Source organism: Podarcis gaigeae (assembly GCF_964106915.1).
Source record: "Podarcis gaigeae genome assembly, chromosome: 16".
Classification (NCBI taxonomy): Eukaryota; Metazoa; Chordata; class Lepidosauria; order Squamata; family Lacertidae; genus Podarcis; species Podarcis gaigeae.
In genome coordinates, this window is record NC_139693.1 from 26,736,356 (window position 1) to 26,759,823 (window position 23,468).

The 23,468-nt window shown below is 47.4% G+C and overlaps 2 protein-coding genes across 15 annotated transcripts in view; one reads left to right on the forward strand and one right to left on the reverse strand.

Moving 5' to 3' along the window:
- Positions 1-3: 3 nt before the first annotated feature.
- On the reverse strand, positions 4-23,094 carry PRR14L (proline rich 14 like). 3 transcript variants are annotated; one of them, XM_083716750.1, is made up of 9 exons: positions 22,960-23,094; positions 20,091-20,612; positions 18,261-18,342; positions 10,617-16,191; positions 6,499-6,567; positions 5,544-5,706; positions 4,343-4,449; positions 4,052-4,123; positions 4-3,366 (listed from the first exon to the last, which is right to left on the reverse strand). In XM_083716750.1, the coding sequence occupies exons 1-9, from the start codon at positions 23,077-23,079 to the stop codon at positions 3,090-3,092; spliced, it is 6,987 nt and encodes a 2,328-aa protein (XP_083572876.1). In that variant the 5' UTR covers positions 23,080-23,094; the 3' UTR covers positions 4-3,089. The 3 variants fall into 3 exon arrangements, with proteins under 3 accessions (XP_083572876.1, XP_083572875.1, XP_083572877.1); XM_083716749.1 differs by having other exon boundaries at positions 18,261-18,345; XM_083716751.1 differs by lacking the exons at positions 18,261-18,342; positions 20,091-20,612; positions 22,960-23,094 and adding an exon at positions 17,112-17,217.
- The window catches only part of DEPDC5 (DEP domain containing 5, GATOR1 subcomplex subunit), a 55,963-nt gene continuing 53,062 nt past the window's right edge, over positions 20,568-23,468 (forward strand). For 5 of the 12 annotated variants that reach the window (XM_083716835.1, XM_083716844.1, XM_083716842.1 and 2 more), the window contains exon 1: positions 23,079-23,203. The gene's annotated coding sequence lies outside the window, so the exon portion shown is untranslated. Of the gene's footprint in view, positions 20,635-23,078; positions 23,271-23,468 lie in introns of those variants that run through there. The other 7 variants (XM_083716839.1, XM_083716845.1, XM_083716843.1 and 4 more) reach the window with 4 other exon arrangements.

Below are 23,468 nucleotides of genomic sequence, written 5' to 3' on the forward strand. Positions count from 1 at the left end.
ATGAAATGTTAATTTTGTTTATTTCCATAATTTAACATACGAAGAAAGCAAAATTTCAAACTCAGACTACTGGAATTAAAAACAAAAACACCACATAATAATGGCATGACAGGTACAAAAATGTGCAAGTTTCCATTCAGTTTTTATTAATGCAAAAGGCTTAAAGAAGCCATTTCTGAACACTAACCACAAAGCAGTTGGAGCCTCATCAAAGAGCTCTGGGGACGTCGTCAGCCAGACCAGCCTGACAAGGAGACAGTCAAATCTAACCACTGGCAGAGATGACCCATGCTCTGTCCCTGGCGATGTTACCTTGCAAGCCCTATTTCCTCCTGGCAGCTGCAGAGGGATTACATTTTTATGTACTCCTGATTTCATTCAGGCAGACACAGTCCTAACAAGCCACATTATTTTATTACAAAACGATGTTCCGGTCCCAAAGAGCTTACACCAGAGGCTGCCTTGGCTCTTTCCTGACAGGGAATTTTCGTTCAAGTGCTCTGGGTAGAATTTCTTCAATGATTGTACTGAAAACTAGGAAAGGAAAAGAATTCCAGTCCCCACCTTGGAAAGGGCCTTGCCTGAAGGCAGGTTCTTCCTCGGGAACCTATCCTCCAAACCTCTCTCATGCGGTAGGGGCAGCTCCAGAGGACACTTTTCACCAGCCACACTACTGCCACAACCCGTCTACAGGTCCTATAAGAACAGGGGTTAGAGGAACTTGCATCCACACAAAACGACGCCTTTAGAAAGAATCCCAGGTAGGGAAGAAAGCCTCTTTCAATGCCAACCATTGTTGGGATTGCCACAGATCCCACCACGTTACAGGGAAAATTCAGCCTCATTTTCTGGTCAGCTGCAACAAAACAAAGGCAAGAACAGTCCTTGCGTTCCCATGTTGCAGCTTTACAGAAATGCATTCTCAAGAGGAAGCGAACAAAACAGGAAAGAAAACCACACCCACACAAAAGACACCAACAACAGACAATTCAAAATTCACAGTGGAGGACATACTCCTGTTCAGAGCACTGACCCTGCCTGGCACTCATGGAACATCAGCTCAACAACGGAATTGGAAATCCCCACATCACAATCTGTCCTGGTGTGCTGTGTCATAGAATCCCACTATGGGACAAAAAAATGTATTTTAAAATGTACTTCTAATGATGATTCTATTCAACACATCCAAAATATCGAGACTAGAGATGTTCAGGGATCGCCTACCATGATAAAAGTATTATTTGCTAGCCAGGAGCGTCCACAGATTTGCATGCAGTAGCAAACATAACGTCAGTCACATATGGAACTGGCTACGATATCTAGTCCAACCTTCCCCACAGTGGCAGAACTACAACTCCCACCAACCCCAGCCAGCATGGCCATACGATACTGGGGCTGTTGGGAGTTGTAGTCCAAACCATCTGGAGAGAGTGCCACTTCGGGGTAGGTTGCACCATACAAAAACGATTCCCAGTTTTCTCACCTTTATCACATTGGGGAAACTATTTCACTTGCCCATACAGATGAGTATGCAGCAGGAATCCAACGGTTGCTTCAGGCACATGTGCGGCAGCCCCCCACCCTCCACTTCTCCAGTTTACAGGCCCAGGGTTTTATCACAGGCAACTGGGCTGACACCTTCTGCTTCTTGCTTCCTCCGATGTGGGGATGGCAGAGAAGCGAGGGCAGCACAGATTTCACCCCTGGGCTTGCCCGAGTTACCATCATCTGCTATATTGATTGGATGCCAGAGCAATGCTCATTCTGGAGGTAACAAGAAGGTATCCCAAAGGGGCATTTGAGGTACAGAAAGTGCAAATTTTAAATGAGAGGGAGGCGAGCTATGAGGATTTCAGCCATTAAATCTGGCCCAAATTATAGGCACTGCAGACACACAGCAGCTGCTGTTCCCTACGGTAAATGCTCAAATAAAAATGGGGAGGGGAAGAGTATCCCAGAGCACAGAAAATTTCCCAACTGGGCAGGGGGAGGCTAAGCTTTCCTGAGTGTGGCTACCAATTGTCACTGGCCGCTCACCAGCTTCCACCTGTCAGGATCCAGTACTGTATTACTCACCAGGCTATACAGACCAGTTGGTTATTAATAAATTGTTCCAACTAGATGAGCTAGGCAATGCTTGGCCCCAAACCTATAATTTTTCAAGTTAAAAAGAGGAGGAATCTAAGAGTCACAGCATTTGCAGGCAGGGAGAAGAGACGATGCAGGGATGGGGAGATAACCCAACAAAATGTGGCGCACTTTGCAGCTGAAATCCACTGGTGTGTCAAATACCGAAAGGTTCAAGTCAGCAAAAGGAACATAATGAGGAGGGAAAGAGCGGGGCTGAGCTCATGCTACCTGCTATCCCTCGTCTGGGGGGGGGGGGGGATGAACAATTACAGCCATTTCCCAGGGGAACCTCAACCCACAGTGTCCGTACCACGCATCTTTAAAACGGGTCCACATGCAGCAAAGAAAGTACAAAAGTGCAAGTTGTTATGTTGTCGTGGGATCTCCCAGGAGAGACTCTGGCTGACTTGAGACAATTTCAATCAAGAGAGCGGCAGAGGATCCTTGACTGGTTACGGAGGATGGAAAAAATGTTGAAATCTTGCTTCACAAGTGCTGCTTGTGAATAAGCTCTTCCCCCTGCTGCCTATTTTACTCAAGCTTTTCGGTCCTCCTAGCCCCCTACGACATCTAGGGGTGGGGGGCACAAAAGAGCAGAGTGGCCGAAAACCCAACGCACACATACATTTGGAAGTTCTTTAAATCCTGTTGCCTTTGAAGGTGCATTAGCCTTTAATCTGCCCCACCCATTTTCCCCAGAGGATGTTAAAACAATGATTTTCAGTGAGGCTGCAAGGAGGATGACAGAGCCACCTGGCTGTGTTAAAAGGAAATTAGAAGCTCTCCTCCCCAGTGCTTAATGAACTATCTCTACGGCCATGCCAGACAGGCCCGTAAACAAGAGCTGATCGTCCGGGGATCGGAGCAGAGTGGTTTCATATGGGGAAACTGATTAGGTGCCTTTCCAGGCACACTGAAGCGCTAAAGGACATGGGCCGTTCCCAGCCGCCAGCCCACCCTCAACTGCCTGATGCTTGCTCCTGCTCTTCCTCCTTGGCAAAGAAGCTTTCCAGGTCTGTCAGTTTCTGGATCAAGAGAACGTCTAGTTCTCTTCCACCCAAGGCGGCCTTCTGAGCCCGGGTGGAACCGCCCATCATTTTGACTCGGCTGCGTGCTCTCCTCTTCCGGGGAATGGTGAAATCTTGGAACTCCAAAATCCGCTTCCTCTTTTGCTGGCTGACGGAGATCAAGGACCCGTTCTTCTCCTTTGGCTCCTCAAAGATGGTCTCCAGACACCTGGGAAGGCCAAAAGAAGTAAGCTTAGAATGTCACTAACTGCATGACATCTCACGGACCACAGGAGTGTCAGGAACAGCCCTGCTCTGAGAGAGAAGGCAACTAGAATGACTAAACAGACCTCCTGTGATATCTGTGATTCTAAAAACCTCATATCTCTGCCACACAGAGCTAAGCTGTACCTTAAGAGTTTCTAACCACAAACCAACCCTTTTTTAGAAATCCAATCGCCATCATCCCGTTGCTAGGACACTTCCCAGATGGTTTCCTGCTGGCATCTAGATATCCAGGCAGAATATCTTCCAAGCCACTCCCTTTGCTCTAAAAGTGCAGCCAAAGATCAAAGTTACAGCAGGGAGGAGGGGTTGGGAAGGGGCTGATCAGAAGCTAAATCTAGTATATTTCCTCATATCAGTGTATATTTAGACATATTTTTCAGCGTGAAAGTGGGTATGAATACACTTCTGCACATCACAAAAAAGGCAATGTAACTGGTTCTCATTAGCTCACTACTTTATGACTACCCCCAACAACACAGCTCATGAACAAATGAGAGCTATTCAGTTTTCTGTGAATTCTCTTTGTACAGCAGATTAACATCCTGGAACTCAGCTATGGAGGCTTGCTATTCTGTCCCAGGATGGGTCCAGAGAGAGAGCCCTTCCACCGGTATATGTAAACCAACCTGGTTGTAGGGGGAGATTTGTAGTTCTTGTTGGTGTATATTTCTTCCAAACTGAATTCTGTCTTCTTCAATCTGGAAGAATGATAATCGAGATACATCAGAAACAGCTGTAATCCATCAGATCTAGTTACTGCTGCGTTTGGTCAGAAGAAGAAAAAAGGAGTTTAAGAGTCACACCAAAACGTTAGGAGATTTGGGATACAGGTTAAGCACACAAGAAGAGCCCTGCTGGGTTCAGGACAAGTGGCCCATCTAGTCTAACATGCTGAGCACAAGATCATACATTCCTACCTTTTCGGTCGGGGAAGTCCCATGGGGGTGAGGTTGGGATCTGGTTTAGGGATAGTCTTTCGAATCCGGATCTGAGATACTTTCTTTGGCCTCTTCTCCAGTTCAGCCTGGTGAAAAGTAGAGGATTATGCAATTCCAACATGGCTTCAGATGCTACAAGCTCCAAAGGGAGGCATTCCACCAAGCTGGCGTCTGGCTCAGGGGTGATTATCCCATTTTATCCTCACAGAAATTACGGGACAGGTTGGGGCAGGGGAAGAGAAAGGAGACGCACACATAATTTGCCCAGAGATATCTTCTGAGATGCACAGCCTGAGGGTGATCTGACTCACTGCCAAACCTGGCCCCCTGTGGCAGCTACTGACAGTCGCTCTTTATAATAGCTCACCTATAGACCAGCCTTCTCCCAACCTGGTGCCCTCCAGATATTTCAGACCACAATTTCCATCAGCCCCAGACAGCACAACCGTATGATGCTGGGGCTGATGTGTGCTGGTCAAGGCCGATGGAAGCTGGAGCCCAAAACATCTGGAGGGCACCAGGTTGGGGAAAGCTGCTGCACACATTGAAAAGTAGCATACAGTGGAACCTCTGGATACGATTTTAATTCGTTCCGGGGGTCCGTTCTTATCCCGAAACATTTGCATCCAGAGGCGCGCTGTTCTGTGCAGGTGCAGGAGGCGGTAGCCCGCTTCTGCGCAGGTGGAAACCTTTCCTTTACTTCCGGGTTTGCCGTGTGCGTAGCCCAAAGCATTCATATTCAGAGCGGTTCGTTTCCAGAGGTACCACTGTATTAATTCTTACAAATAACCCTACAAAGTAGATCAGCACTACCTCCATATTATGACAGGTGTGAGGAGATAACAGAGCTGAAAGGTAGAGTGGTCTGTTAGAGCCTCTCATTCTTTCCCCACTAGGGTAAATCGAAGATTATTTTTTGCTTCCATTCCCTCCCCCACTACTAAACATGCTTTCACCCACACACATCTTAAACCAAGATATATACTCGTCAAGAGGTCTTTAAGCAGAGGCTTGAGAACCATATGTCAGGAGTGCTCTGATGGTGTTTCCTGCTAGGCAGGGGATTGGACTTGATGGTCCTTGTGGTCTCTTCCAACTCTATGATTCTATGAAGCAATGGGAAGCACCATTCACCCTCCTTCCAACTTGTGTACCCGCCTTTCCTCAGGACATCACTCACCTTTTCAAGCCGGCTGCCAGTCTTGGGCAACACAGGGACAGGAACGTCCAGTTCGTCCAAGGGAATGACCGGAAATGCAGGCACTGGAATTCCGAGAGGAGGTGGTGCTGGCTCCAGAAGTGAGCAAGATGCATGTAATGACGCAGAAAATGAAGGTTCCAGCCTAGGCGGAGGACAAAAGAGGCAGTGAGTGTGTGGGGGAAGAACAAGCATGCTGATTAAGGCCAGGGATTGATGATGGAGACAGCATCAAGATTGGTTCTGGTGGGACAAGTCAGAGGGCCAAAGCCGGTGGGGAGCTGGGGATCATGTAATGCCTGTAGCTTAACGGTAGATCATCTGCTCTGCATGCAGAAGGGATGTTTGTGTTTGTGTGTGTGTGTGTATTCTTAATTTATATAATGCTTAATACTAAAATAGACTTCTCAACAGCTTCAGAAATATAAACTCAATTGCACAACATTATAACATGAACACCTACCACAATAAAACAATCCCAATGAAACATCAAAATATAAAACACCCATGATTAAAATATGCAACGGAAGAGTTGGGTGGCATATAAATACCAACAATAAATATATTTGAAAAAGAGGGTCAACTGGGAGAGCAGAGGCCAAGGATTGAAGAGGCAACAGTGATATATGCACTGAGCGCCCTCCTCAGGGTGTTTTAGACTACAACTCCCATCAGCCCTGCCTGCGCAGCTAGGAGCCGCAGTCCAAAACAAGCTCAAGGGTGCCAGGGTAGCAAAAAGTAATGCTGGGCAGACATAAGGACATAGGAAGAGTCCTCCTGGATCACACCAACACTCAACACTTCTAGGGAAGAATCCAGATGTCAGAGACAGGCACAGTTTCAGGCAAGGTGTAAAATGGACCTCAAAAGGGGAGATCCTCAAGTCAAAGGCTCCTTTGTGTGATGGGGGGTGAGGGGTGGGAATGCCCCCACTTACCTCACAGCATCAGCGACCGTGCTGGGGTCATCCACACACTGGTTAGGCACCTGAGGCAACATGGCGGAGCTGGTTCAGATAGGAGAGAAAGCCACAGAAAAGCAAAAGTTAGAGCTGCATCAGCACAAGTTACATTCCAGGCAGGAGGGGAGAAAACATTGGGCTCTTTCTCTGCGCTTCCTGGGGCCACGTGTTTCGGAGACCCCTTGACTAGGAGGAAGGGTTTTGGCCTGAGAGGCAGAAGCCAAGAAAATATAAAACAAGAGGGTGCTAAGTTTAGCCTGAGAGGCTGGAAATCATTTAGAGAAAAGCCTCTGATGGTTTCAAAGTTACTTCTTTTTTTAAAAAAGAGCAAGTTCAGAACATCAGCCTTCCTCAACCTCATGCCCTCCAGCCTACAACTTCCACCAGCCCCGGTAGGCAGTGCTGTTGCTGGCAGAGGCTGGTGGGTTGTAGTCCAAAATACTTGGAAGGCAGCCGGTTGTGGAAGGCTGAAGGAAGTTGCAAAGGAAGCCGAGCACTAGGGGCATCTAAGGCTTCCAATCAAGGCTGCGACCTTTCATTCCCTCACCTCATCTTACTGGAGCGCTTAGTTGGAACAGCCACAGAAAAACCAGGGGCGGCAGTCCTGAAAGCCTTTGAATGGAGCAGCCACCGTACATGGACTTAAGAAGCCATCTAAGGAGATACTGGAGAGCTGGACAGGGTTTGAAACTGCAGGAGAACTTTTGCAGTTTTGAAATACTGCATCCATTCGGGTTGCCCTTTGTAGGTACCCTGGGGATCCGGAGGAGGTTTGGGGTGCAGGAGAATGGAAGACAGGAGCAGAGCTTCACCATTCAGGACTCGGAGCTCCCCTGCAAGGCAGCCCATGCTTGGTGTGCAGGATGGCCAGAGAGGCTGAGACTGGCCTCTGCCAAAATGTGCCAGGAGAACTGGATGAGGATTGATGACGTGTCCTAAGCTGGAAACCTCAGCAGATCCACAGCTGTGGATAACACTGTCTCACAAAACTGCATGTGAAATGGATTCCCAATTTTTGCCATTTGTCCTTAAGTTATTATTTTAAACTGTGGCACAGTGACAATAGTTGTACATTGTGTCTTTTCTACAAGTTGCAGAACCACCCTCAGGAAGGCAGCATACAAATTAAAGACCAGAGCCTCACACCAGCATCTTTTCCAAGCCTGGAAATAAGGTCAGGGAGGCCCCAATGTGTTAAGGGAGATTCCCTCACAGCGTCTATGGAATGCTCTCCACAAAGAGGCCCTCCAGGTACCAACCTTGTCCAGGCACAGAGGTGTCCGTTTTCCTTGGCATTTGGACATATCCAGTGATATTATATTGTTTAAAATGGGGTGGCTTTTTAAAAAAACAACAAACAAACCACATGGTTATGCAGTTTTATTACTTGCATGCCAACCGCTTCAGGACATTTTAGTGGGAAGCAATATAAAGGTAAGGTAAAGGGACCCCTGACCATTAGGTCCAGTCGTGACCAACTCTGGGGTTGCAGTGCTCATCTTGCTTTATTGGCCGAGGGAGCCGGCGTACAGCTTCCGGGTCATGTGGCCAGCATGACTAAGCTGCTTCTGGCGAACCAGAGCAGTGCACAGAAACGCCGTTTACCTTCCCACTGGAGCAGTACCTATTTATCTACTTGCACTTTGACGTGCTTTCAAACTGCTAGGTTGGCAGGAGCAGGGACCGAGCAACGGGAGCTCACCCCGTCGCGGGGATTCAAACTGCCAACCTTCTGATCGGCAAGTCCTAGGCTCTGTGGTTTAACCCACAGCACCACCCGCATCCCTGGGAAGCAATATATGGATTTAATAAACCTTAAAGCCGAACTAATTACTGCAGAGCTAGGGGAAAGGGATGGGAAGCCTCATTAACAGAGGCTCTTTTGCGCTCTGACCTGCCCCAAACAGACACTCACTGCATGGTGAAGTGTTGCTTTTTAAATGAATGGTTCTGGTGTGACTTGCCCTCGGATATAGCCATGAGAAGCGCAGGAGGCGATCAAATGCCTTCAATGCCTGGGTGTTCCTTCTAAGCTTTGGCTTGACCACTGCAGGGTTCAGCCGGGGTGGGGCGATTCCCTCTGCCAACCTGCTTCGTACACAGAGGGTGAGGTAAAGCAGTAGAGCAGATCTCGGTCTTAAAAGGGGCTGCCTCTTTCCAAGACACCGAAAAGCGGGGGGGGGGGGGGAGGAACCCACGGTATCTTGCTTTTAGCAAAAGGATGTGCAGGAAACTGCTCCACAATCTTCACCATAAGGTCAAGAATTTGGGAGGTGGGGAAGTCAGAGGAGTGACAATACAGTTAAATTCAGCACTCTCTGTCCCTCCAAAGCGGTACATTTCTCAAGATGGCCTCACAATGATTCTGTATTTCGTTAGAATTGTATTTTATCAGCTCAGGCAGCATTCCTTCAGAACATAACACAGGCTCCTTCATTTGATAGTAAGAGAGTTACAGATAAAACTCACTTTTTACGTTGATCCTCCCAACTTGCTTTCTATATGCTGAATATTGTCAAAATCTTGACAAGTACACGAGATTAAATACTTGTGGAAGGGCACAGTTTGGTGGCAAAAGCTCTTGTTTTGTATGTAGAAACACCGGGATATCATCCCAGAAACCTAGCTCTTATGTAGGACAACTACTTAAAAATATGCTTTAATAATCTCCCAAACCTTACAGCAGCCTGGTGCCTTCTAGATGTTTGGACCGCAGCTCCCATCTGCCCCAGCCAGCACAGGAGTGCTGGGAGTTGGAGGGTACCCAGAAGGCAGAGGCTGCTGCCTTAGAATCCCAGCAGATCACATCAGAAAATGCTGTGCTTGAGAGTTCCACTCGGTATTAAACAGCTTCTTCACATGTTCTGCTAAACCCGTTTTAAAAACAGGTCAAGGAAGGTGAAAATACCTATTTTTAGAGCTTGGTTAGTTTGTAAAGTTCCTCTTTTGCAAACCAACAGGTAACTGAAATTGTCTCACAGCTGAGCCATATGCAAAAGGTTTTTTCCTCCCAGTAGGCATAGCAATCAACTGCTTTATCCATTCTTATTTCTGGCCACTGAAAGCACAGAATCGGCATTCTGTTAAGCAAACATACAAGGTATTTCCTTTGCTTGACAGAGAGATGCAGCAAGTAAGCCCCTAAAGGGCGAGGTGGTGAAGTGAACTATTTAATTTTTTTCAGAGGAGTGGGACAAAAACCCAACTTAATAATTTTAGATCACACCCCACTGCCTTAGAATTACAAAAGCCACAAGTTGAAGAGAGAATACTACTTCAACTTCCTCTGTTTAATTCTGTTTTTAATTCAGGTTGTCAACATTTCCTGCTGACTTTTGGTGATGCCCATGGAGCAACATTTACTTACAAATCCCCCATGCTATCCTGCTCAAAGCTCTATCTCTGAGGCGCATGTAGGTTGTTTTCGGTGAGGGCAAACACTCTCCATTTTTCGTTCAGAAGCAGAACCTAGGCCAGCCTCTTTCCCTACCTGGTGCTCTCTAGTTGCTTCAGACTACAACTCTCATCAGCCTCAGCCAGCCCAGGTGAGATGGGAGTTGTAGTCCAGGGCAGCTGGAAGGCAGCGGGCTGGGAAAGTCTGGCCTGCAGGACCCATTATGGAAGTCCAAGGTCTGTGCTCCGTAGTTCCGGACTCTGAAACCTCTCCTACCTCACACCTCCGGGAGCTCTGCCACCAGATTCTCACCTTTCCGCAATATATATTCTGGCACGTGGTGTGGGGTGTGTGGCCGGGAGGGGAGAAAAATGAGAGTTAGTGGAGCAAATAAACCAACCAAGCCTGGCTCCGCTCCAGCTGACAAGATGGCGCTCTGCAGGGGAGGCATCTTGAGTGAGCAGGTCTCGCCAACGGCAGGCAGACACACATGCAAGGTGGAACGTGAGCCCCCCTCTCAACCTCCTGCAGTTCCTAATGCTGCGCTCCCCTCCCTCTGCAAGAGACAGAAAAGGACATAGAATCCTAAAAGTTGACAGTGACCCAACGGGCCTTCTAGTGCAACCCCCTGCAATGCAGGAATACACACACACAGCCGCACAAGATGGGAGTCTCGGAAAGAAGGGGGAGGGAGCTTTACCTGTTCCCGAAGCCCAGCCTGGTGGTCGCAGAAGTGGCTGGCTGCCACTTGCAGCGCTTGGAATGGAGAGGAGTGAATTCGGAGGGACGGTTGGGGGGAGGATCGTGCTGGCTCCATATGGACAGAACTCGACCCAGTGAATAGGGCAATGAAGAGAAGAGGTCAGCTGACGCAGAAGCGGAATGTCTTAACCCCTTCAAGCCCTGGGCAAGCTGAAGTGCAGCCAGATTCTGGACCGCTGGGAGGCGGCTGGTGAGGCTCCTTCTTCTGGTCCAGATCCGATAGCAGCCGGGGGAATAGAGGGCCAAGACAGTGTGGAGGCCAAGTGGGGGGCAGCCTGCCCTCCTCCGCTGAGTCGTGATGGCCTCGCTTCGCCAGCTCTTTGGCATGCCGAGAGAGGCCAGCGGTGTGGTGGTGTGAGACTCAGCAGGGACCCAGGCATCTCTCTGGACTGGTGCGACACTGAGGCAGCTTTGAGGCAGGAGGAGAGAAAAGGTCCACTTGGAAGGCTGGAAGCCGTGGGCCTCCCCCAGAGCCAACCGGTGGCTGTTGCTAGGGTCATTGTGCCGTGCTGTCAGCCCCGGGAGGTTCCTCGCTGGGCTGGAGTCCAATTTTATATGGAAAGTCACAGGGAAAACAGGGGCACTGAAGGCCAGGGGGGAGTTATTATTGCCCAGTTCCAAAAAGAACAGGTTGGTCAACTCCAGGGGATAAAGTGCCAAAGATTGAGAGGTGAACATCTTGAAGCTGCAGCTGCTGCCATTAAACCATGGAGAGTTGAGCTTCAAGTCCACGCAGGAGAAAACTTCCAAGAGCTTCTTATGTTTGAAGTGGCTGTACTTTTCAGGGACAGAGAGAAGCTCTGTAGAACCCAAGAGCTGGTTGCGGTTTTGAGGGTTTCCCGGCAGTGCAAGCAATTTGTTAGCCAACGCTGACAGCTTCCTCAAGAGTGCCGAGTCTTTGGTAAGTTTGCTAAGCCTGGGGCTGTCCAGCAAGCTGCTTTGGCTGCCTTGTTGCTTTGGCATTTGGTCCCTGATGGTGCCTTCTCCTTTGTTTCCTGTGACAGTGAGCTTTGGGGCAAAACAGACAGAATCTGTGAGCTGGCACTCAGGCTTTAGAACAATCGCAGAGGGATTCCTGAAGGAAACAGAACTTGCCATTAGGTGACTTTTTCTTGCTGTTCTGAGCTGGTCCGGCCTAGAAATCCTGACACAGGCTTTTCCCAGCTGCCTCCTGAATGGATGAGATGATCTTATTCTGCGAGTGCATCTGAGGGAACTCCTGCTTCCATCGTAACTAAAGTGAAAGGCTTGTGGCAACATGCAAAAGACTACAAGGACAGGACTGTCATTGGTGGCTGATGGCCGGCTTTGGCTCCTGAAACACCCTAGGCTTTGGCTTTTGGCCTCTAGGTAGTCCAACCCATCAAAGTCCTTGGCTCTCTTTGGCCTTTTCCATCCCCTGAAAGTGCTGCCAGGACTTCCATTCTCACTGACCTCAACTCCGCTCCCCGAAGCAAAAGCACGTGGCTTCACCACCATCTCATGGTAAGAACTGCTTAAAGGAGGTGAAAGGCAGAATAATCTCCGTTTCAAGAGGTTTCTGGATTTCACCTTCACTTTAGCTCTTCTGTCTTGAACAACTGCACCACAGGAGGCAACAGGCAGAGCTGGAACTTCCTCAGCCTCCTCTTGCAAGGGTTTCTGGGTAAGCATCAGACAAACACCTGATTCTGAATCTCTCGCCTTCTCAACAGGTATTTCAATGACCAAGCGATCTTCCAATGGCTTCTTTCCGTCTCCTGCTGGCTCCTGGGTGACCTCTGCAGCCTGCCAGCTTCTTCCATGACTGCTGAGGCATTTGGGGGAAGCTTCTAACCTATGACCACCTGAAGGAGGACAAGGCAGGATGCTGCTGCAAAAGATTTCCGGAGACAGTCTTGTGGAAAGTAAGCGTTTAGTTTGCAAAGCATAGTGCACGTTCTTTAAACGCTGTCGAGCAACAACAGTTGGCTTTGAAGGATCTCTGATTCTGCGAAACTTGGGGTTGTGCAGCAATCTGCTAAGTTGCAAAATGTGCTCAGGTAGGGGGACAAAAGAAGGCTGTGTGTGTATTTCAATCTTGAATGGGAACACAATTCCTTCTCGCCCTTCAGAAAACCTCAAGCCTTGTAAGAGAGCTCCAGAAGAATCTTTAATGCCTAGAGGGTAAACTGTTACCTCCGTTTTCTCAGTGGGCAGATTGAGTGCTCTCTGGTTACCTTCCAAAGACTGTTTCATCTTTTTTGAGGGGTTAGGACTGTCAGAAATAATTGATATGATGTCTTTTACTACTTCTGCTCTTCGCTTGGTACCTACTGCACAAACGGACGTTTCCTTGCTATCTAGAGGAGAATCTCTGGGTGTATGTTCTTTAACAGAACAGCTTGCCTCTTCATTCTCTGAATTTAACAGGTTAACATGTTGATAACAGAGTCTACTGAGAGAGAAGCTGATTGTTCCAGGGTGTTCTTTGGGAAAAGGACAACAGCGACTACATGGAGGAAAAGACGGAGATGTCCATGGATCATCTTTCTGAGACAAGCAGATGGCTGGATTCTGAGCAAGCTGCACTCCGAAACATATACTTGCCAAAGTAGGCACTTCTTTGTTCTCCAGCGGCTTTGAACACACTCCCTCCATACTTTTCTGACAGTTTACAGAGTTTCGCTGGAAAAACATTTGACTAGGAGATGAGGCAGGCCCACTGTTACCTTGTAAGAATGCTTTTTCATCTAGTACCTCGGAAGGACTCCTGCTGACTGCCCCAGAGGCAGATTCATCAGTTGTTGCTTGAGAAGCCTGATCATTAACAAATCCTCTTGACCTCAGAAGTTCAGAACAACATTCTGAATGCGAGTCAAGACTTTTCAGTTCTACGGACTCTTCTTTCAATGGATTGCCAAGAGATTCTGACACCATTTTAACAGATGAGCAACTGCCTAATGTAGTTCGCTGAAATGTTTCTTGAACACTCTTTTCTTCTATTAAAAGCAACGGAACTGGAGCTTTGCCGTGGCCCCTCTCCCAGCACAGAGAGTTGTTCCGATTACAGTCAACAGATTTTTCAGTGTCTTCACTTGAGGTCACAGCCTGCAGAGCGTGATCCACCTTTTGCTTCTCTGAGGACATCAAGGGAGGCTGCTGGCATTCTGAAACATCTTTTTCTGGGGATTCATTTTTCTGATTCAACAAAACCAGTCTATTAAAAGGAGGATTCTGATGTGGAAAGGGCTGGACTTTTGCCTGACAGATTATTTTCCCTGGCTGACCTGGATTGTCAGCACATAAATCCTCCAAGGGCAAAAAATCAGGCTGCTGCTCTGTGTAACCTGGGAAGCTGGAGTGCATGGCAGTCTTCATACTGGAGGGTTCAGGTGCAAAGGAGGAAGAGGAGTGGTGGTCTTGATGCTGCCTTTGTTCTTCCTCACCTTTGTCTTTTACAAGTTTGCCAAGTTCAGGGCAGTTTGTTTTGCCAAAATCTCTGTAATCTGCCAGTTTCTCATTTCTCCAACTCTCACCACATGTTTTTACACTTTCAGCTGCTCCCATTCCATCAGATTCAGCCACCAGCGAAGCTTTACCTAATTCTGGGTTTGAATCTGCAGGGAAAACACTGGCGTCAACTTCCAACGCAATGTGTGATTTCACAGAAGTATCATTGCCGTCAGACCTCTGATTTCCAGCTGCCACATCTGACACTTCTGAAGCTTCAGGACAAGTTGCATCCCAGATTCTTCCAGCATCATCTGAGTCATCACAGGGATGATGGTCCCCTGCCTTAACAACATTGCCAGGCTCCTCGGGAGGAACACCTTCCCCGGCAGATGCAGAAGAGTGACTTGCTTTCAGTTCATCAGATTCTTCACTTCTGCTTTTGAGAACACTGTTGCCGTCAACATCATCATTAGCAGCTAAGCAGATACCTCCCAATGAGGTGAAGCAAGTCTCAATGGCAGAAGACAGGTCATTCATGCATGGGTTCCCAGGACTATATGCTTCGATTTGCGCCATTTCCTGATCAGCTGGCTTCTGCTCTGTATCCTTCAGCATAAGGCCTGTGCTTTTCACGGATGCTTCCCTTGTTGTAATACAACTCCCAGCATTCTGACTTGGCGAAGGTGACTCTTTCTTGGTGTGAAGTACGAAGCTGGTGCTCTGCAGCTTCAGCTCTGCAGGGAATTCTTCTCTGGGCAAGCTGTCTAGTAACCTGCTGCAATTTAAAGTCCTCTCGGTTTGCTGGGCAGAGGAGTAATTGTCACAGAGTTGAGCTGTTGAGGGTTTTTCTTCTGAGTCAACATCTGCTATGGTGGTAGCACACAGGTGTGTAGCTGAAGGACTCTTTCGGATTTCTGTCTTTGGACCACTGTGGGATCCCATCTGTGGTACATGTTCACCTAATCTGGAGCCACAATCTGAAGAGTCACAACTGGTGGGATTTGAATCATTGCTTGTGCTGCAGCTGTTCTGAATGCACCCAATGTTTCCCACTTCCGCCATGAGAGACCTGTTTTCTTCTCCCCCAACAGCCATGCTTATGCCACTAGAAGCACATTGATGATGCTTATCCTTTTGGATGCTGTCAACCTCCATAGAGGCCAGTCTTAAGTCATCTTCTGAATGTGCAGGTGAAGAGGGAAATGTGTTTTTGGCCACTGAAGATGATTCTGCAAAGCTGTTTTCCTGTGGCTGATAATTTTCTTGAATGTCTTTCCAGCAGCATTGAACAGCACCCCCTTTCTGGATTTCAACAGCTCCCTCACAGGTCAAACTGTAAGCGTGGTCCATATTTTGAGCATCCACCTTCTGTTCTTGGTTGCTTTCGCTGGACATCTCTTCACTGCTGCACGCTGGGGACAAAGTTTCATCTGTATCCGGCTCAGAGGCCCATTCTTCCGGCAGCTCAATTTTTTCACAGCTCCTCAAGTCTTCCTCCTGCATTTCACAGACAATTTCAAAAGCATCCATGTTCTCTTCCCAGAGTATGCCTTCCAAGTGATGTCCCGAAGCTTCAGGGGCTGAGTTTGACAGCTGAGCAGCAATGGTAGTCCCACTTTGCAAAACTGGAGAAGAGCTACTGTCATTAGGCACGTTTGTCTTATCTTGCATGGAAGCTGGATCACTGTCAAGGATTGGGTTCGCTTCCACATCTCGATTGAGGGACTTTTCTCCTGCAGCTCCTGAGCTAAGAAGGATACACTTCGTTGCTGACAAAGCAACATGGGAGATCAGAGCTTGACAATTCTCCTCCACTTCTTCGTCTTCCTGCAGCAGCTCTCTTGCTGAAGCATCATTCTTGGCACTCACAGGTTCTAGAGAGACTAAAGTGTTGCTTCCTGAAACCTCAACTTTGGCCATGACTGTGTCTACCTCTGAGGACTCACTGCTCTCAGGTGGGACACCTGCAACCTCTCTGGCACTGCGCTCGCCTGCATGACTAAACAGCCCATCAGTCCCCTTCGCCTTCATACCTTGTGCTTCTTGCAGGAGGTTTGACAGATTTTCAGGGGTCACCTGCACATTTGCTTGGCTTTCTTCTGCACAAAAGAGAAACGGGAAGGGGAGGAGTTAATGTGCTACATGCCTTATTCATCCATTTCTTTAGTACTGGAAGAATAAGGTTATAAGCAAACTTAGTTATAAGCAGGGTGGATAAAAACCAATGATTATTTTTTTAAGCGGCTTTTTATATTTAAATCGGCTTTTTAAATTTACATTTGATCTGTCTAAAGATAGTTTTCTATTAAGTTAAATTATAGTCCAAAGGCTATTCATCAGGAAATAAGGATTTGTTTTAAGTTTTTCATGTGTGCTAAAACTCAGTCTAAGGTTTTTTTTTAAAAAAAAAATTGTTTAACCACATCAGTTACCAAACATGGATACATATGCTATAATGTTATTGTTTAGTTAAATAATTTGTTTAAATTGTTATTAAGGAAATGATTATTTTTCTCTTTCCAATAAAGTACAGCAGAAAAGTTGTCCAAATATAAATAGTTAACTTATTAATCCACACAATAATTTCATAACTATCTGCCTATGTATTTACAATAGTATTACCAAATCAATAATTTTTGATATAACTGTAAAAACTACTCTGAAAATTTATTATTCCAAAAATGAAACCTTCCTCTTGTTGTAAATATTAAGATGATTACCAGCAAGAACGAGTCTTTCTGTAAAAAAATGATTTAAATCAAGGGGGATGTAAATGCAATAAATAATTAAGAAGTAAATAATACTCAGCGGGTGACCTGAGAGGCAACAAGAGCAAGATAGCAAAGGAAGCAAATAACTAGTTCGCAAGTAACTAATAGCCAGACCAGATCAACCCATTTTCTTGACTTCTTAACCCTGGCCTAACTGGTTCACACTGAAAGGACTGCAGGGTCCTTTCCTCTGCTCAGTCCTTTCCCTGAGCAACAGTATTCGCTCCAATTTACTCCAAGATACCCACATGTTAATTCTGACAATGAAAGTCAAAAGCCTGCCAGCACAACTACTCAGGCCTTGTAGAGACAAATGCGATCTGAGCTGAGGCTGGCCCACGGTCTCTCTGTTAGGGCTGGAACTCTGAGGAGGTTCTAGAATTCTGAAGGCCCCACTTTGTTTGTGACGAGGATAAGGGTGAAACCATCTCCAATCTCTCTCACCTGGTGTTAACATCATAGAAGAGATCCTGCCTTTTGCAGATTAAACAAAGCGGGACCCCACAAAAGGGTTACGGAGCTGAAATCTCTAGTGGGTACATTTATGAGCCCCTCCTCCATTAATAAAGTTATACTGGCTCTGAACACAGAAGTTCTCCACTTAGCCAGAGAAATGGGTAAATTGAAGCTTTCTCTCAGGAGGGAAAAAGAAGCCAAGTTACTCTACTTTATCATGTAAAACAAAATGATGATTAAGACAGTGACCTGAATGGTGAATGGTATTTCTGGAAAGCATTGGAATACACTGCTTTCCTTGTCAGGGAGATGGAAAACCATACCCAGGTATGCCGTAAAGGTAAAGGTAAAGGTACCCCTGCCCGTACGGGCCAGCCGTGTCCGACTCTAGGGTTGTGTGCCCATCTCACTTAAGAGGCCGGGGGCCAGCGCTGTCCGGAGACACTTCCGGGTCATGTGGCCAGCGTGACAAAGCTGCATCTGGCGAGCCAGCGCAGCACACGGAAACGCCGTTTACCTTCCCGCCAGTAAGCGGTCCCTATTTATCTACTTGCACCCGAGGGTGCTTTCGAAATGCTAGGTTGGCAGGCGCTGGGACCAAGCAACGGGAGCGCACCCCGCCGCGGGGATTCGAACCGCCGACCTTTTGATCGGCAAGTCCTAGGCACTGAGGCTTTTACCCACAGCGCCACCTGCGTCCCTCAGGTACGCCGTAGGTGACCATAAAGAAGCACTCTCTGCCCCGGTCAATGTGGCCAATGGTCAAACACCCTCTCATGCTCTGTTCGCAAAGCAAAAACCGTGGCAATCTGTAAACACGGTTTTAAAGCAGACATTCCTGGGCTCACACTGTTTCGTTTTATTAGTTACTGATATTCAGACTGATTCAATCCCAAATGGACTATCCAGGCAGGGAGAAGCAGCTTGGCCAAACAAATTACCTGGGTTCTTCTGCAAGCCTGCTGCTTCAACATTGGAAGGGCTTGGAAGAAATCCTCTTCCCATGTGGGTTAGCCAAGGTTCCTTCTGAAACAAAAACACACACAATGCCAGCCATCAAAGCAGTAGCAGCAGCAGCAGAGACAGAAGGGATTAATTATTACTTCCCCAAACCTTCCCCAAGCAGTGCAGGTGTTAAGTCTGTGGAGAAAATCTGCCTCTGGATATTCTTCATTAAATGTGCTAGATTTGTTTCTAAAAAGATACTCTTTCGCCACACTTATTTTGTGCTACCAATCCGCTGGCACCTCACACAGGAGCAAGGTGTCAAAACCAACCTGACAAGGATAAGCCTGCTTTACCTTTTATTCTACTAATAATCGTATTACTGATTTTTACGAAATATTTGCACCAATGTTTACACTCACCGCTTGGATATTTTGACAATAACAAAGAACTAAATGAATTATTTCCTCCCAGTGTGCATACAGACCCAAACAACTGCCTGCTCTTTTGAAGGAAGGGCTGTGAATGAGTGGTAGAGCAGTTTCTTTGCATGCAGAAGATCCCTGGTTCAGCCTTCAGCACCTCCAGGTAGGGCTAAAAACATTCCCTGGCTGAAACACTGGAGAGCTGCTGCCAGTCAGTGTAGACCAGGAGTGTCCAAACTTTTTCCAAAGAGGCCAGATTTGATTAATTGAACATACGTGAGGGCCGACCAAAGTTGTTGACCCTTTTTTTAGGAATGTTGAGTTCTGGAGCTTTTTTTTTTTAGGATTTTAGCCTTGGAAATAAACTGCCACAGGGGCTGGATTAAACCGATGAGCAGGCCACATTGGGCCCCCGAAACGGACTTTGGACATGCCTGGTGTAGACAGTACTGAACCAGATGCATTTATTATAAGGCAGGTTCCTATATTCATAAAACATAGAATTAAAATATCCATCACAATGGAAAATTTAAATACCACAACACCACCAAATAGATTCCAAGGAGGAGGTGCCATTTCCTTCAGAGCAGTATGTTTGCACGGGGGACAAGTTACAACAATTCCCTCATTTAACCCTTCTGTTCTCTAAGCTGTTGTTTCCTTGACTGGTCTACTGCATTTGAGCTAATTTAATTTGTGTTTAAAAAGCCAGTTCCCATTTAACATGCAGAGTGGTCCTTGGACGAAGTATAACACTAGCTTCATACCTTAGAATATTTTAAAAAGTAACTTGTTATGAATTTTAAACAGACATTATGAGCAAGGCTAGTTCACAAGGCTAGTACAAAGAAACAAGAATTCTGAAAGGAAAAGTTCTCCACTAGCTGTAGATTTTATATTTCAAGACATTCCATTAATAGTGGCAAGCAATATAACTTCATGATTTAATTGAAGAGGATACCCAGTAATTCTCACAGGCTGCAATCCTCACTAACTACACCCACTGACCTAGGAGTTATTCCCATTGAACTCAAGTGGGCAGAGGTGGGTTATTCTGCCAGGTATAGGATTGCACAGTCAACATTTGATTAAATACATGCAGCAATTCTTAATCTGCTATCAGCCTGTACAACATCTCCAGTATTTGGAACCGTTCCATTTCTAAATCCTCTTTATCTTGTTGGGGGCCGATCTAACGCAATTGCTATGTAACGGTTTTCTTCTAACACTGACACAACAGGCAGACCCTAAAATCTTTCCCCATCTTAACTTAAAGATATTTCCCCACACATCTCTTTTCCAGAGAAGTGTCATGTTAACCTCTTATGAAATAGAAGTGAAATAGAGGCTAACAAATTTATTACGGTCTTCAAACCAACACCAAATGGCGCGGATTCTTACCTCTCTTAAGCAACATATTTCCTTTGAGGCTAGATAAGACTGTGCAAGGCCTTCCTCGTCGGCAACACTCCCCAATTCCTTTGTCCCTCCCGTGTCTTCCCTTGAATGTTGGTGACAAGGGTCCAACTCCATCACATCCTTTTTTGGGGTATCATCATCCTCAGCCAGATCTCTGGCTTCTGCAGGCTCTTGTGGAAGCAGATCCATCAGCCCAGGGCAAGAGGCTTTGCCTGTGCAATCCAGCCTTTCAGCAGAGTCCTGAGAACAGGTTTTCAACCCATGAGTCCGGTGGGGCTTGGATGGCAAACTGCTACATGACAGCACAAAGGTTGATGCTTCAGGTGTAGCATCAAGTACAATGGTGGGATCCGACAGAGCTGCAAGGTCAGTAGAGAGGGTGACTGGCAGACTCGTGTAGAGTTCTTGCACCACAGCAGACATGGAGGAGCTGAGAAGGTCAAAATGGCTTTTTTCCAGGGACTCCACACCGGCAGTGAGCATCAGGACAGTTGGACCAGCCACCTTTCACAACGGAAAAAGACAAGTGAGCAGAAATAATATTAGAAGAGCCCCCTGGATCAGGCCAACCACCAATCTAGTCAAGCACCCTATTCTCACAGTGGCTAACCAGATACCTATGGGAAACCCACAAGCAAGACCCAAGCACAAGAGCACTCTCCCATCTTGTGGCTTCCAGCAACTGTTATTCAGAAGAATCCGGCCTCTGACCATGGAGGAAGAGCATAACCATCACAGCTAGTAGCCATTGTCTAACCCTCTTTTAAAGCCATCTAGGTTGGTGGTATCCATCACTGCCCCCTTTGGGAACAAGTTTTATAGTTCAAATATGTGCTTGGTGAAGTAGTATTGTATTTTTTGCTCTATGAGACTCACTTTTTCCCTCCTAAAAAGTAAGGGGAAATGTGTGTGCGTCTTATGGAGTGAATGCAGGCTGCGCAGCTATCCCAGAAGCCAGAACAGCAAGAAGGATCGCTGCTTTTGCTGCGCAGCAATCCCTCTTGCTGTTCTGGCTTCTGAGATTCATAATAATTTTTTTTCTTCTTGTTTTCCTCCTCCAAAAACTATGTGCGTCTTGTGGTCTGGTGCGTCTTATAGAGCAAAAAATACGGTACTTTCTTTTACCTGTCCTGAATCATCCTACATTCAGCTTCATGTCCACAAGTTCTAATGTTATGAGAGGAAGAAAAACTTTTCTCTATCCTCTTTCTTTCATGCAAGGCAAGGTGAACCATCCTACCATGCCTTCTTCCAACGTCTGTTTTTCCAGGCTGCTAATGATCAAGGCCTTCATTATGGCACAAAGTTCTCACCCCTGCCTCCACCTTGTCTTCTGTGCTCCAATTGCTGATCCCCTCCTTTAGAAGCAGCTCCTTGCTCACATTCCATCCTGAAATTCCCACCTCACTTCACCCAGCTTGGGGAATTTTATCTACTAGAGGAGGAGCAGTGGTGGGGAAAGAAAAAGAGAAGGATTTGGGGTGGAAATGTTAGGGTTCTGATCCAAAGGTCTCTGGAGGTCTAAGGCACTCAGGATTCCCTACTCACTTCAAGATTGGGGGAGGCTCAAGAGGTGATGGACCTGAACCACCTTCGTGGAGGCACCATAGCACAATAGTAGAGCCATAAAGGCCATAATGAATATACTCCATCTCCATGGTAAGAGGCCAAAATGCTTCTGAATGCTAGTTACTGGAAACCATAGGATGGGCAAGGGCTCTTGTGTTTGGGTCCTGCTTGCTAGTTTTCCTTTGGGGCATCTAGTTGTTAACTGTAAAAACAGGAGGAGGGACCAATCCTTTGTCCCGATCCATCACCATCTTCTTATGTCCTTACCCCTGGCAGGGGCAAAACGCCCCCACCTGAAACCTTGCACAGCCACCAGCCAGTGTCAACAATACTAAGCTAGACAGATCAAAGCTCTGACTTTGTATAACTCAGCTTCCTATGTTCCTTTTAAATTCAGCCCTTCATTCAGAACTATGAGGACAAGAATATATTTTTGTATATACACCCGTAAGTTCCGTGGCAGAGCATCTACCCGGCAAACGAAAGTACTCAGCTTTAATCCCCAACAGCACGTCCGGTCTGGGTTTCAAGAGACCTCCTACTCACCCCAAGAAACCCCATAGCTGTCAATGTTTCCCTTTTTTAAAGGGAAATTCCCTTATTCCGAATAGGATTCCTCGCAAGAAAAGGGAAAAGTTGACAGCTATGAAGAAACCCCGGAGAGCCACTGCTGCCAGTCCATGCCAACAATAATGAGGTAAACGGACCAATGCTCTGCCTCTGCAGAAAGCAGCTTGGTATAATCCTGTTGAAATCTCTTCTCCGCAACACTTGCGAGCCTTGTCGGATTTTCTACCTGGTTGCCCTTAGCTGACTAAGCCCTCCTCCGCCTGGGGGCCCACGCCAAGGCCCAGAAAGCTGCCCTGAAAAAGCTCCCTTTCCCTGGGAGGCTCGCCAAAGCACTTTCGGTGGGCGAGTTCAGGATGGGACCCTCAGAGGAGCCTCATCGTCATCACAATATTCAGTCATTTATTACCCAAGGGTTTCCTAGCCACCTTCCATACATTTAAAAACATATATATATAAATAAATTACATCATAAAAAGAAACAAAACATTCTCCACAGGAGGAGCCTGAGTGGGGGGATGACCCCAAAAGTCTTATTAGCTAATTAACTAATTAAGCGGGGCCCCCCCCCCCGCCTCGAGCTGGAGCGAAGGCGGGGTACTGGGGGCGCCTCCTAACTCCCCCCCTCCGTTTTACTCTTCCGGGGCCTCCACTCGCCCTCGCCCCCTCGGGTGGGGGGGGCTCCGCCCCGCCGTCTCCCCCCCCCCCTCTTCACCTGAGCGCTGCTCCGCAGGCCGCAGCCGTCTCCGCTCCCTCCGTCATCGCGCCGCTCTCCCCCCTGCGTCTCTATGGGCAGCGCCGCTTCCTCATCCGGGAAATCAACCTGCGCCACCATAGAGAGGGAGGCGGGCGGAAAAGCGCGCGCGAGGCTCCCGGATGAGGAAATCAAAAGGGGAGCCCAGGCGCGTGCGCTTCGTGCGGGGAGTGGGTGCGCCACGCCCCCCTCTCCGGTGCTGTGGGTAAGTGTAGCACGAGAGCCGTCGGTTCCCCTCAGCCCAAGAGCACGGTCGGTCGCGGGTAGGCATGAGTTAATCTACCTCTCTCCCCCCCCCTTTTGGGGGGTTGAGTGCGCTCGCCCTCCTTCTTTCGCCATTGGGTTGGAGGCTGAGTGGACTGTACTATTGCGGACCACGGGGGACGGCCAGAAATGTAGTGTTAATGGGTGTCGCATGGTTGTTGTGGAGATTAAGTGAGGACGAGAAGAGCCACGAGCTCCTTGGAGCA